This window comes from Megachile rotundata, chromosome 4 (assembly GCF_050947335.1).
Source record: "Megachile rotundata isolate GNS110a chromosome 4, iyMegRotu1, whole genome shotgun sequence".
Taxonomy (NCBI): domain Eukaryota; kingdom Metazoa; phylum Arthropoda; class Insecta; order Hymenoptera; family Megachilidae; genus Megachile; species Megachile rotundata.
In genome coordinates this window covers 21,075,529-21,089,276 of record NC_134986.1, presented here as the reverse complement: position 1 = coordinate 21,089,276, position 13,748 = coordinate 21,075,529, and the positions used below count along the sequence as shown (strand labels likewise).

General features: G+C 44.0%; 1 protein-coding gene across 1 annotated transcript in view; it reads left to right on the top strand.

The window, feature by feature from the left end:
* Window positions 1-13,748, top strand: part of dpy (fibrillin-like protein dumpy) — a 123,192-nt gene that overhangs the window by 20,715 nt on the left and 88,729 nt on the right. Inside the window, 21 exon segments of the mRNA XM_076531097.1 lie at window positions 3,524-3,579; window positions 3,853-4,048; window positions 5,091-5,195; window positions 5,434-5,550; window positions 5,635-5,882; window positions 6,414-6,663; window positions 7,124-7,369; window positions 7,470-7,589; window positions 7,932-8,065; window positions 8,151-8,388; window positions 8,448-8,570; window positions 8,659-8,793; window positions 8,868-9,101; window positions 9,196-9,711; window positions 9,781-9,966; window positions 10,043-10,294; window positions 10,402-10,833; window positions 10,947-11,240; window positions 11,307-11,555; window positions 11,621-13,381; window positions 13,450-13,638. Coding sequence (XP_076387212.1) covers window positions 3,524-3,579; window positions 3,853-4,048; window positions 5,091-5,195; window positions 5,434-5,550; window positions 5,635-5,882; window positions 6,414-6,663; window positions 7,124-7,369; window positions 7,470-7,589; window positions 7,932-8,065; window positions 8,151-8,388; window positions 8,448-8,570; window positions 8,659-8,793; window positions 8,868-9,101; window positions 9,196-9,711; window positions 9,781-9,966; window positions 10,043-10,294; window positions 10,402-10,833; window positions 10,947-11,240; window positions 11,307-11,555; window positions 11,621-13,381; window positions 13,450-13,638 — 6,081 coding nt within the window.

Sequence of the window (13,748 nt, the reverse complement as noted above, 5' to 3'; positions counted from 1 at the left end):
AAGATAACGGTTCTCGCGAAAAGATCTAGGATTCTGAACACGAAACGAATTTTGCAAATTAAGTGAAACTTAAATAAAAGGAAAGTTATCCAAATTCGAGAAATCTGCAAACGAGGTCGCTTTTAATATCATTTAGATGTTAACGATCGACTAATAAGGCGATAACTCTGAGATTTATCGTAATAGTCGTGGTAATTTGTGCAATTTGCGCTGTTTCTCGTCGCGAATTGCTTCCATTCCCGTGACACTACTGTACGCTAATTAGCGTCATTTCGTAATGATCTTCAAACGCGGATGAAGCTTAATTCAACATCCTGGCGTTAGCATCCGATGATGGATCGTAATCGAACCAGTAGTTTCCTCTTAGTGATACATCCATCATAATGAATGCAACGCCATTCAATATCCATTAAATTAAAATTGAAACGCTGACCTCTTTGCTAATAAAATTATCATCCATCAAATCATACATAATTCAGCGGAATCGTGTTAATTGTTCATTTACAAGTGTACATTCATTGATCCATTCATATAGCTGAATAGAAGAAGACTTGTCCCACTATTTTAAAATATTTTCTTGTGTGATATACACCTCTAATTCACGTATCTTATATTAGAAATCTTCGAAGTTAATTTCCGATAAAGGTTATACATGTATGTATGAATCAATATTATATATAAAATATATAAGTTGTTCGAATACCAGATATTTGTACTTTTAGCAAATAATGTTAGTGGATGAATACAAAGAAAATTGAAGTTACGCCAATGGCGGAAGTGGCAATGCATCTGAAATTCGTGGCAAGGGTGGGTAATTTCCGTGACGAAAATTTCACGAGGGGCAAAATGATCTAGCTGGGTCGCCAGCTGCGTATAGTGAGGAGTTAAGGGTACTAGAAGGCACTGATGGTCTCGGCGAGTTGTTGCGGAGGGGCAGGAGGGCCACAGGTGCATCGCACTCGCACGCCCTCCTTTATTACGTTCCTCCGCGTCTTTTCTCCTTCTCTTTTCCGTCCTTCATCCTTGTTCTTCAATCCTCTGCTCGTTAGTAACGGGTTGGAGATATGCTTACCATCGTTTTGTAGCGTTATCCCAAATTTATTAGGTCGTTTTGATCCGAAGATAAAGCTATTTGTAATTTAAAACTACAACTTGCGGATTGTAACTAGTCTTGACAGAGATTAAGGGGTAATGAACTACAATTTATTTTAATATAGCTGCATCGATACCTTCTTAACTTACTATAGATACCTTAGTTATAGATATTTTAATTCATTTATATGTAGATATTTTTTTAATTCACAAAGAATAAACACAGACAATTTGCTGTATAGATGTCTTACTGTATATAGATATTTTAATTAATTGTATATATGTAGATATTTTTTTAATTCGTAAAGAATAAACACAGATAATTAGCTGTATATAAATGTCTTACTATATAGATATTTTAATTCATGACATGTAGATATTTTTTGAATTCACAAAGAACGAGCACAGATAATTTTCATGCATCTAAATATTTTTTACACCATCCAACTTTTCATTTCACATACTTTCCGCCAAGCAAAACTTGTTTCAATTTCTTCGCTTTCTTTCGAGCACGTTCCTCCGCATTTTCCTCAACAATGTCTTTCCGCATCTTCTTCGCGCTCGTTTTTCTAAGCAGTCTTCCTGCGTTCCTCTTGCTCGTTCCTGTAATTGTCCCTCTAATTTTCCTTCGCTCGTTCTCTTTCTTCTACCCGATCGTTCCTCTTGCTCCTTCCTGCTCAGTGAATCCTTCTGACTGCACGTACAGTCGTTAACATTTCGCCGCGTGCTCGCATACAATGCGTCCGTTCGAATGAATGTTCGCCATAAGTTGCGGCGCACGTAAAAGACGTCTTCCGCGAATCGCGTGCACCGGTGTCCCTTGAACATTACGCTTCCGGTGCTTCGTGAAATCTCGACGGCGATTCTCGAACGCTTTGCCAACGTTCCTTGATCTTTATTCGCTCGATTACGATGCCTGTGTAATCGTTCTATCATCGAGTTCCTGTATATATGTTTATATCTTTATATTTTCTCCTGCAGGCCTTTACAAGTTTTTATTTCTCTATGTTCGAATTTTTGTTTTTATTAATTTCACAAGGTTAATGTTAGCTTTACAAAAAAGTAATTTTATAAATTTAAGAATTTTATCTCTTCAAAATTTATTAATTTTCAATCTTTTAAATTCTTGGACTCCTAAGTTCTGAACTCTCAAAGTTGCAAATTTTTCAAATTTTCAAACTCCCGAATTCTACACTCTTCAGTTCCCAATCTTCCAAATCTCTAAAGTCTCAATTTCCCATCTTTCAAAGCCCCAAACTCGCAATTTCCCAAATTCCCAAATTTCCAATCTTCCGAAGTCCCAAATCTCTCAAGTTTCCAAACTCTCAAATTCCTACACTCTTCAGTTTCCAATCTTCCAAAGTCCCAAATCTCCCAAGTTTCCAATCTCTCAAATTCCTACACTCCTCAGTTTCCAATCTCCCAAAGTCCCAAATCTCACAAGTTTTCAATCTCTCAAATTCCTACACTCCTCAGTTCCCAATCTCCCAAATTCCTACACTCCTCAGTTCCCAATCTCCCAAATCCCCAAAGTCTCAATTTCCCATCTTTCAAAGCCCCGAACTCCTCAAGTTCCCAACCTCTCAATTTCCAAAATTTCCAAGTCCTAAGCTTCCAAAATCCCAAACTCTCAACTTCCCAACCTCGCAAGTCCCAAATCTCCCCAACTCCCAAACTCTCAAATTCCCTAACCTCCCTATTTCCACGCCCTTTCATCCAACTTCCTCCTACACGTTCCTCATCCTTAACCAACTACTCATCGAAGTCTAATACACCCACAATCGAGTCTTTTAAACAAACCTAATGATATTTAGTCACGAAAGCTAATTAACCCTGAGTTATCTCCTGCGCACTAAGCTATAACATATGTTTCTCGTATTAAGCCGCCTCGATAAAAAGCGCGGTAATTCAGCAGCCAATTAAAGTTACAATTCGTATCATGGGATTTTCCTTTATACGCCATAAATTCTGAGGTCTTAAGCTTATAAGGGAAATTACAGGATTCTTAATTATCCTTATCTCCTGTTACACTGTGTTCCTCGATTTATCACTTCTCATCCTTCGTTGCTCTTTGCCACGCATGTTCGTAGCTAATTTTGCTTCTTAAATTTCAAAACATCATGGTAACCAGGAAACTGGGTCTGCAGGGCCCACCGTAAGTTGATACAGTCAGTTTCGGGTTTACTAAAAAGGGGTCGCAAATGCCGACGTGTTGGCGACTCGAACAGGTGCTCAGTCCCCCTGTTTCACGAATAGCTGTAGGTCGACACTTTTTTGCTGTGGTGGTTACATTTTTTCTCGATTTTTAATCCATTGGACGAAATCCTAAAGACTTTGCTTCATGAATATTATGTAATTCAAGAAATTAGTTCAACTTGAAAACATTGATTGTTCGTGAGAGTGACTCTATAAGGGTTTCTTTATGTTGCAGCCAAGATGAAACATCTTTGGCCGTTGGTGGTGTGGATACTTCTACTTCTGTGTCCAGTAAGTAAATTCACAAAACCTGTCTTCATTAAAATTTCATAAGAGAAGTTTGTAATACAAAAGTACGATAATATTCTGTGGTACAAAAATATCACACTGTTGTTCAAATATTGATGTCATCAACCCTCAGAGGTTCCCTCGATGACATAGAAATTTGCCTACAAATATGACGGCATACGAGTATGATATTTTATTACAGGCTAAAATAAATAGCGCGTTGAAGTTGAAATAAATGACTAAGTGTGTTGAGGTTAAAACGAATGTACATTTCAGGCCGAGTCCCTCCGAGGAGTGCGGCGCGGACTAAGAAGAGAAGTATTCTTCCTGAACATCGAAGACGGCTACTTCGGCTGCCAGGTGAACGAGTCAACGGACGTGTTGCAGCTCCTGCAGCTGTCGAAGCTGTGCGACGACCACGTCGACTGCTATCAGGGCACGGACGAGCAACGTGACAGATTAAAGTGTACAAGTAAGTTACGAGAGGATGTCTCTCGAGAAAAGCCGGGTGGAAAAGTTGCACGGTCGCGTGAGCAGGCGCGGCGGATAGGAAAAGAGGATCTCGCTTGTTTCACGACTCGACCACGCTACCGTTACGTTCTCCACTCTTTCTTTACGTCATTCTGTTGTTCCTGACGCGATTACGCCAGCCAGCCGATTCCTGTTGAGTTACTTGCGAGACCGCAACACACGCCTTCATTGCTGAGGATATCGCTTCGAATCGTTTTGAATAACTGTACAATTTGCATGCTCTTTTTGTGCGATTGTGATGGAGAAATATGCTTCTGGATATGTGGTTGAGAAGCTTCTGAGAAGTTTATTTCTGGGATGTGGATGCAGTTTGCATCTGGTAGATTCTAGCTATGAAAGTTCCATTTTATGATAATTTTTAATGACACTAGTTTTATTTAATTTTAGTCAAATCCAGACCTAATCTATAGCTAATCGCTCAAGACGTAATCTAAATTTAAAATAAATATAGACCTGCAAGATCTTAGTTTTAACCTAATCTACACCCAGTCTGACCAACACAATCTCAACTATGTAAATCTAAAAATAATATAATCCAATCTAACCCAGATCTCCCCCAATTTGTTAACAACCTAAACAATAAAAAACATACACGAATCAGCACGTAAAAATTGATAAAAATCAGAAGAAGTTCAGACAATTTTCTTTGTTAGAATTTTCTTCGTGTAAAAGGTTCACGAACCGCTCGAGGCTATCGCTTACAATACACATACTTGAATACCGGCTGGTCAATTATGAGAAGTATCCTGTCGTCGTGTCTTCTCGTATCGATTCTTCCGGCGCGATTAATCCCGTCGACATTGATTTTTCTTGCCGTTTCTCACCGTAATCAACATTTGTTTGTCGATGATGAACGCATTGCGTAACCCGCTGGGAAACGAATTACTCATCGTAATCAACATTTTTACGCGCGGTGTTTTCTCACCGATGACTAAGGGCCATGTTTACCCACGGCAAATTGATTTCTCTTCTTCCGACAATAGATGACTGCACGAAGGAAGACGGAACCAGGTGTCTGAACGGCGTCTGCTTGGATTCCGTCTGCCATTGCAACGACGGTTTCGGGGGTTGCAATTGTCAAGTACCAGGTCTGTACTCTGAACTTAATACTCTATATTTTAAATAGTATACCCAGACAGTTAATAACCAGTTGTTGCTCATTTTGTTAAAGCCTTTGCTTTGATCATTGGCCCAATTAATAACTACCTTATAGTACGTGTAACGTGAAATACCCGTATAAATGAAATAATAATTACAAAGTAATGATCTCGTTGATTAAAACGCATCCATGGAGCGCGATAATAGATCATGCAAATCGGGTTTCAGACGAGAACGAGTGCAAGTACCGACCCTGTGATATATTCGCGCATTGCACGAATACTCTCGGTAGTTTTCTATGTTCCTGTTTCCCTGGCTACCGAGGCGACGGTTTCCACTGCGAAGGTATGCAGCAATAATTCTTTCTCGCGCGTCTGTTTGTCATGCCTGGTTTTCGTTTCCTCATTGCTCGCTGATACTTATCTGCAGACATCAACGAGTGCGACAACCCGGCCTTTGCCTCGAGATGCGTGGAGAACGCAGAATGCTGTAATCTCCCATCGAGTTTCCTATGCAAATGCAAGTCTGGTTATATCGGCGATGGCGAAGTGCACTGCGAAGACGTCAACGAGTGCGCGATACCCGGTGCGTGCGGCGACAACACCGTTTGCCATAATATTCCCGGAAATTATACCTGCGCGTGCCAGGATGGCTTCACGGGAGACCCGTACGAAAGTGTCAGTATCTTCATACTATCTCTACACAAATTTAGTCATAATACTACGATCGATTCTATATACAAATCACTTGGTACATATGTGTACAAGTTCCATCACTTGGATGATAAGCAATTTTGTATATAGAGTTAATCGTTTGATATACATAATCAATTCTGCATAGAAGTTCAATCATATAGTGTAGACGATCAATTATACATATAAGTCCAATCATAAATTGATACAGATGATCAATTCTGTATACAAGTTCACTTATAATTTGATACACATAATCAATTTTATGTGCAAGTTCAATCATTTGGTACACATGATCAATTCTGCATACATGTTCAATCATTTGACACACATGAACAATTGTACATACATGTTCAATCATTTGACACACATGAACAATTGTACATACATGTTCAATCATTTGACACACATGAACAACTGTACATATATTTTTAATTATTTTATACACATGATCACTTCTTCATACAAGTGTTTGGTACATATGATCAGTATGAGTTGAAATATAATTTGATGCAGTGTATCGACATAAACGAATGCGAATACGAGGGTGCTTGCGGAAGGGGTGCTCTGTGCGTGAATTTACCTGGTGCTCACAAGTGCGAGTGTCCTGAAGGATACAACGGCAACCCCGAGGAAGAATGCGTGGACATCGACGAATGTGTGCGCAGTCCCTGCGGTCGATCAGCTCAATGCATAAACGTACATGGCAGCTTCCGCTGCTCTTGCCCGGAAGGAATGAGCGGTGATCCTTGGATTGGCTGTCACGGTGAGCAACTCTATCTTTAATTATCTGTTATAGTAATACTTAGGATTAAAAAGCGTAAATTGAGATTGTAACAGTCTCTGGTAAGTGATAGATAAGGTAGGGAAACGTTATACAGTGGAGTCTCGTTATATGGCTGCTATTTAGAAGATCCAATCATGTATTGACCACTCGTTTTAGTACAAATCTTCACTAGTATATCTCCATATGAACACATGAAATATATGTATATTTCACTGTATATGACAAGTCACATATATGACAAATCACATATATGACGTCCACATGACGTCAAAAAGAAATTCTCTTTGTTTGTTCATAATATAACGATGCTTCACTTCATGAGCAAATTATTATATCAAGTCTAATAATCATCCGTATTAACAATAAAATAAAATTCATGGTAACACGTATCGATTGTGATTAATCAAGAGCTAATAGTGACTAACCATCGCGGTAACAGATATAAACGAGTGCGAGGAGAGTTCACCGTGTGGCGCGGACGCGGATTGCGTGAACACGGAGGGTAGTTTCGAGTGCAGATGTCGTGCTGGATATCAGATGGATTCGACACACGGTTGCATCGACGTGAACGAGTGCGGTCGGACGGATGCATGCGCGGAAAACGCAAGATGCATCAACGTGCCGGGATCGTACAAGTGCATCTGTCCCCAGGGCTTCATCGGTCAAGGACTAACACTGTGTGAAAGTCAGTCTCCTCTCTAACTTCTAAAGATCATATAGTTGTCACGTTTGTGAATAATCCAGTCCAGTAACGATAACATGCGATTAACCGTGTTGATTAACAGACGTGAACGAATGCGAGAGAAATCCTTGCGGCGAGAACGCCGAGTGCAGCGACACGATCGGCAGCTTCGTATGCAGTTGCAAGGAGGACTACACAGGAGATCCTTTTAAGGGATGCAGCGGTTAGCAATTAAGATCATACAATCATTCTTTCAATTCGTTACAACTAATTTTTTAATTCAATTCATGGAGTCTTAACACGTTCACAATTCTTAACATCTTTAGTTTGAGCGTGACTGCTCGTTTTAAAGGTTAAAGGGTGCCATCACATCGGTTGCGTAGACTTGCACCCTAACTAACTGTTAGAGTACTCACTACAGATCTTGTATTGGCTCGATCAAATTTTCGATCTGTTGCTATCAGCCGATGACAAATCTGCAGTGTGTGGTCGCTCTTAGATGTGAATAATCTTTTCGATAATAGAAAGCAAGGTTCTCCACTTTTACGTCAATGTTGATTCTTAGATATCGACGAATGCACGGCGTTGGAGAACCCTTGCGGAAAGTACGCCATTTGCAAGAACACGGATCCTGGATACAACTGCGTCTGTCCAACGGGGTACAGTGCCAACCCCAACCCAACAGTAGCGTGTGAACAGGTGACTCACCTTACCCTAACTTGTATTCCCTCCTAACTCATCCTAACTCTTGAGTCTTTTCAATTTGACTGCCTACCTATTGCAGACCGATGTGACTACCCTATGCAAATCGAACTTCGACTGCGTGAACAACGCCGAGTGCATAGAAGGACAATGCTTCTGCAAAAATGGATTCAAGGCAGTGGGTGCCGAGTGTGTGGATCTCGACGAGTGTCTTTCGAACCCCTGCGGACCTGCTTCCATCTGCAGCAACACCAGGGGAAGCTACCACTGCGAGTGCGAGTCTGGTTTCGTTGGAACTCCACCGCACATACCCTGCAAAGGTAAATTGAAGTCGAATTATGGTGACTGTGCAGAGATGGTTGACGTGGTTTTATTACAGCACCTTGCGACGAAGTAACTTGCGGAGACCATGCGTACTGCAAGGCTGATGGTCATGAAGCGTACTGTATTTGTGAGGATGGCTGGACATTCAATCCGAACGATATTGCAGCTGGCTGCGTTGGTAAGAATAGTTTTTAGGTTTGGGACTCTACAGACTTTACGAACTTTATGGTCTTTGGACTTAATGGTTAATTTCTTTTTCAAACTAGATATAAACGAATGTGACGCCGTAAATGGTCCTTCTGGCCGTTGTGGAAGAAACGCGATCTGCACCAACACTCTGGGTGGCTTTAGTTGCCAGTGTAAACCAGGGTTCTCAGGAAATGCCTTCAAACAATGCCTGGGTACGTCAGGACCACAAATAACACACTTATCTACTGAACTATCTTAATAATTTTAATAATTATTTTGAATACAGACGTAGATGAGTGTAGTAGACACGACGCCTGTGGTCATGGAGCTACCTGCACGAATACGGAAGGTTCCTACACATGCACCTGTCCAGAGGGTACGATACCTGATCCTGATCCTTACATCAAGTGTGTCGGTATAGTCACTTGTGAAGCTGACGGTGATTGCCCTGGAAATGCCATTTGCGACCCGCAGAAACGGTGTCTGTGTCCGGAGCCCAACGTTGGAAACGACTGCAGACGTAAATATTCATGAATCTTGATTTTAATGATCAACCTTCTAATATTAAATACTATAATTATAATACTAAACTTTTCTAATATTTTTTAAATCAGATCCTTGCGAGGACTTGACCTGTGGACCAAATGCACATTGCATGCTATCCAACGACGTGGCCACCTGCCTCTGCCGCAGCGGCTACACCGGAAAGCCTGGAGTTAAGGGTGGTTGCAGAGACATCGACGAGTGCGCGATCAACCCGTGTCCTCAGGGAGCGATCTGTAACAACGAGCCTGGTTCCTTCTCCTGCCAGTGCCCTAGTGGCACTACAGGGGATCCTTACAGCGGTGGTTGCCAGGAGTCGAAGGCTCCTCACGTTTGTGGACCCAGCACCCCGTGTCCGGCTGGGGAACAGTGCATCAAGGACGAATTTGTGGGCAGCAGTGTGTGTATTTGTCAGAGGGGATACACCCGGGACCATGAATCCGGTAAATGCAGGGACATCAACGAGTGTATGGAGCTCAGGGAGAAACCTGCTTGCGGGGTTAACGCCATTTGCAAGAATCTTCCTGGCAGCTACGAGTGTCAGTGCCCACCTGGGTTCAACGGCAATCCTTTCTCTCTCTGCGAAGGTGGAATATTATTTTATTTTAAAATAAGTCTTGAAGAATTTATTATAAGCTGATTTGTGACAATTGCAGAATGTAACAGCATTGAATGTCAATGTCAACCTCCGTACAAGATCGTGAACGGAAAGTGCATGTTGGCTGGATGCTCCAAGGGCGAAAAGTGCCCCAGCGGCGCTGAGTGCATAACAATTGCCGGCGGAGTTAGCTACTGTGCCTGTCCTAAAGGATACACCACCAAAATTGACGGCTCCTGCGAGGGTTTGTATCTACCCTTTATCTTAATTGACCTTATCGATCCCTCATCGATTATCTTTGAACCAACTCTGATTTATAGACATAAACGAGTGCATCGTTGGACACCAGGTTTGTGGCTACGGAGCCGAGTGTATAAACTTGCCAGGTTCCTATCAGTGTGCCTGTCCACACGGTTATGGTGGAGACCCATACAACGGTCTCTGCTCCCCAGCGCAAAAGAGATGCACAAACGACAACGAGTGTAAAGCTAACGAGAAGTGTGTGCAGCCTGGTGAATGCGTCTGTCCACCACCGTTTTACTCCGACCCTCTCGATGGCAATCTTTGTAAAAGTAAGTCACTTTATACGTTTAGTCACTTGGTATTAGTCATTCATCAGTCACTTGATTTAGTGTACTTTGACTATTACAGTTGTTTAAAAATCTTCTAAATATTTCAGACCCTTGCGACCGTTTCCCATGTGGTATCAACGCCAAGTGTACACCGAGCGACCCACCGAGGTGCATGTGCGAGGCTGGCTACGAAGGAGATCCTCAACACGGGTGCATCGATGTGAACGAATGCGCGAATAATCCTTGTGGACACGGTGCTTACTGCATCAACACCAAGGGTGATCATATATGCGAGTGTCCGAAGGGAACTGTGGGTGATCCTTATGGTGCTGGTTGTACGGGAGTTGCTATTGCGAAGAACGAGTGCTCTTCTAACGACGACTGTGATAATATCTTCGCTTGCGTGAGCGGACGGTGCGTGAACCCCTGTGACAACATACCTTGTGGTCCGAACGCGTATTGTGAACCCGACAAGCATGCTGCTTGGTGTCGGTGCGTGATCGGATTCGTGGAGGGCAAAAACAACGAATGTGTTTCGCGTGAGTATCTACGGAATATCCCCAACAGTTTAGAACGCTGTTGCTGTTGAATAGCAAGCAGGTTCTCAAAGTTTCATCTTCTGAATTTCTGATTAACGTTTACGTCTTCACAGAATGTGATGGCTTCGTCTGTGGTGCGGGAGCCCAGTGCATCGTCAGCTACAGCGGACCAACTTGCAAGTGCATCGAAGGTTTCATGGGTAATCCATTCCCTGGAGGTCAGTGCCAACCGGACGTCTGTTCACCGGAAGTTCCCTGTGCGGAGCCAAGCGTGTGCATAAGCGGAAGGTGCAAGCGTCGCTGCGAAGGCGTAGTCTGCGGCGTTGGTGCCTCTTGCGACCCAGCTACGAACAAGTGTGTGTGCAACCCGTACTTCATTGGAAATCCTGACCTCCTCTGCATGCCACGTAAGTGTTACAATTAAACCAACAACCTTTCCACAAAAAAGTCACTAATGATTTATAACCTGACAGCGATCAATCCTGCTATCTGTGATCCTGGATGCGGTACCAACGCCCACTGCGAGTATACCCTGCAGGAAGCCAAGTGTGTCTGTAATCCTGGCACGAGTGGAAATCCTTATCACGGTTGTGGCGTGCAACAGAAGTCCGATTGCTCTACCGCATTGTGCGGCAAAGACGCACACTGTAACGCTGGACCTAACGCTGTCGAGTGTTTGTGTCCTCCTGGTTACGCGGGCAATCCTTACATTCAGTGTCATGGTTGGTACAAATGTTCATTAAGAATTAGTACCTAGATACATGGTTAACGAGTTTAATTTCTATAGACATCAACGAGTGCAACGGAAACGCCTGCGGAAACAACGCGGTATGCATCAATACGATTGGCAGCTACGACTGTCGCTGCAAAGAGGGCTTCTTCGGCAACCCCTTCATCGGCTGTCAGCAGGTGCAAGTGGGACCCTGCACCGATCCTTCAACCTGCATCTGCAGCGACACTGTACTCTGTCCCTTCGACTACAGCTGTGTGGCTGGCAAGTGCATAAATAAATGCAGCGACGTGAAATGCGGTCCCAGGTCCGTCTGTCAGGATGGAGCCTGCCTGTGTCCTCCAGGTTACAGCGGCAACCCTAACGACCTCACCAAAGGCTGCCACCTTCACGGCCACTGCTCTAACGACCTCGATTGCGAACCGCAGCAAATCTGTTTCCAAGTTGGCAAGGGTGTTCGAAAGTGCGTCGACGCGTGCAGTAAGCTGCAGTGCGGTCCGAACGCGTTGTGCATCACTCAGAATCACGTGTCCTCGTGTCTGTGCATCGACGGGTACCAGGGTAACCCCAGCAACCTGGTGGAAGGCTGCCAGCCGTCCAAGTCGGTCATAACACCCGGATGTAACCACGATTCCGACTGCCAGGAGGGTTCCTTCTGCATCGATTTGGACAGTGGTGCTCGCGAGTGCGTGAATCCGTGCAGCAAGGTGGTCTGCGGTGCCCACCAGAAGTGCGAGCCAGATATAATCCCCGGTCATGCCACTTGCAAATGTCAGGACGGATACGAGTGGAACCCCATATTGTCCTCCTGCGAGAAACCATCGGTTCCCGACTGCATTTCGGACGACGACTGCCACTCGACGGAAGCCTGTAGACCGGATGCTCTGGGTGTGTTGAAGTGTGTCTCCGTGTGTCGTAGTTTCACTTGCGCGATCAACTCTCAGTGCGTGGCCGAACGACATCGCGGTCGCTGCGACTGTCTACCAGGATTCGTAGGCAATCCAAACGATCGCCAGGGTTGTCATACTCCTAGAAAGGATCATTGCTCTACCGACAGCGAGTGTCCGGAGGACCAGACCTGCAGGAGCACGGAGGAAGGTCTGCTGATCTGTCAGCCGGTATGCAACTTCGTCACCTGCGGTCCTAACGCTCTCTGCGTGGTCCACAATCACGTTGCCAACTGTGAATGTCCACCTGGACTCTACGCCGGCGATCCCAACGACGTTGTGAAAGGATGTCGCACGGTTCCTTGCGTCTACAACATCGACTGTCCACCTACTCAACTCTGCAACAGGCTGACACACACTTGTTACGACGCTTGCGACGAAAACGCTTGCGGAGTAAACGCTGTCTGCATCGCGGACGACCACAGAGCTATCTGCCAATGTCCGCCTGGGCTTAGACCGAACCCAGTGCCCGACGTAGAGTGCGTTGCCCTCGAAGCTTGTCATCCAAATCCCTGCCACGAGTCGGCCCTCTGCGTTCCAGGACCCTCCAGCAACCCCATCTGTCAGTGTCCACCTAATTTCGTAGGCGATCCCTACGGCAAAGGCTGTCAACCCGAAGGATACTGCGCTAGCGCCAAGGACTGTCCTGTGCACTCCATCTGCCACAACCATCGTTGCGTCAATCCTTGCGAAGATGCCTGTGGACCTAATTCCATCTGCGAAGTTATCAATGGACAACCAACTTGCAAGTGTATACACAGGTTTGTTCCGTCGTCGAAAGGACCGCAAGATGGATGTGTACGCGTAAAGAATTATTGTACCGTTGATGCTGATTGTGACGAAAGCGTGTGCCTCGATGGACAGTGCATAGGTAAGATTTATTCTTGTACTCAATTGTAATATCTGTAGAATCTTGTTATTAAGGAATGTTCCTTATAGCTGTTTGTCGGGCAACTGCTGACTGTTCGACTGGTGAAAAGTGTCTGAACAACAAGTGCATGATTCCTTGCGTCACACACAATCAGTGCCAGAATGATCAAGCCTGTGTCAATGGAGTTTGCATTCTGGGATGTCGGAGCAACAAGAACTGTCCCTCCACTGAGTCGTGTATCAACAATAAGTGTCAAGGTTTGTTACTTAACTAGTTAAACATAAATTAGATAAGTCACACGTGCTAGTAGGGTGATTCAGCAGTTAACTGGTAAAAGTCTATAATCACAAAGTTATAATTACACTTT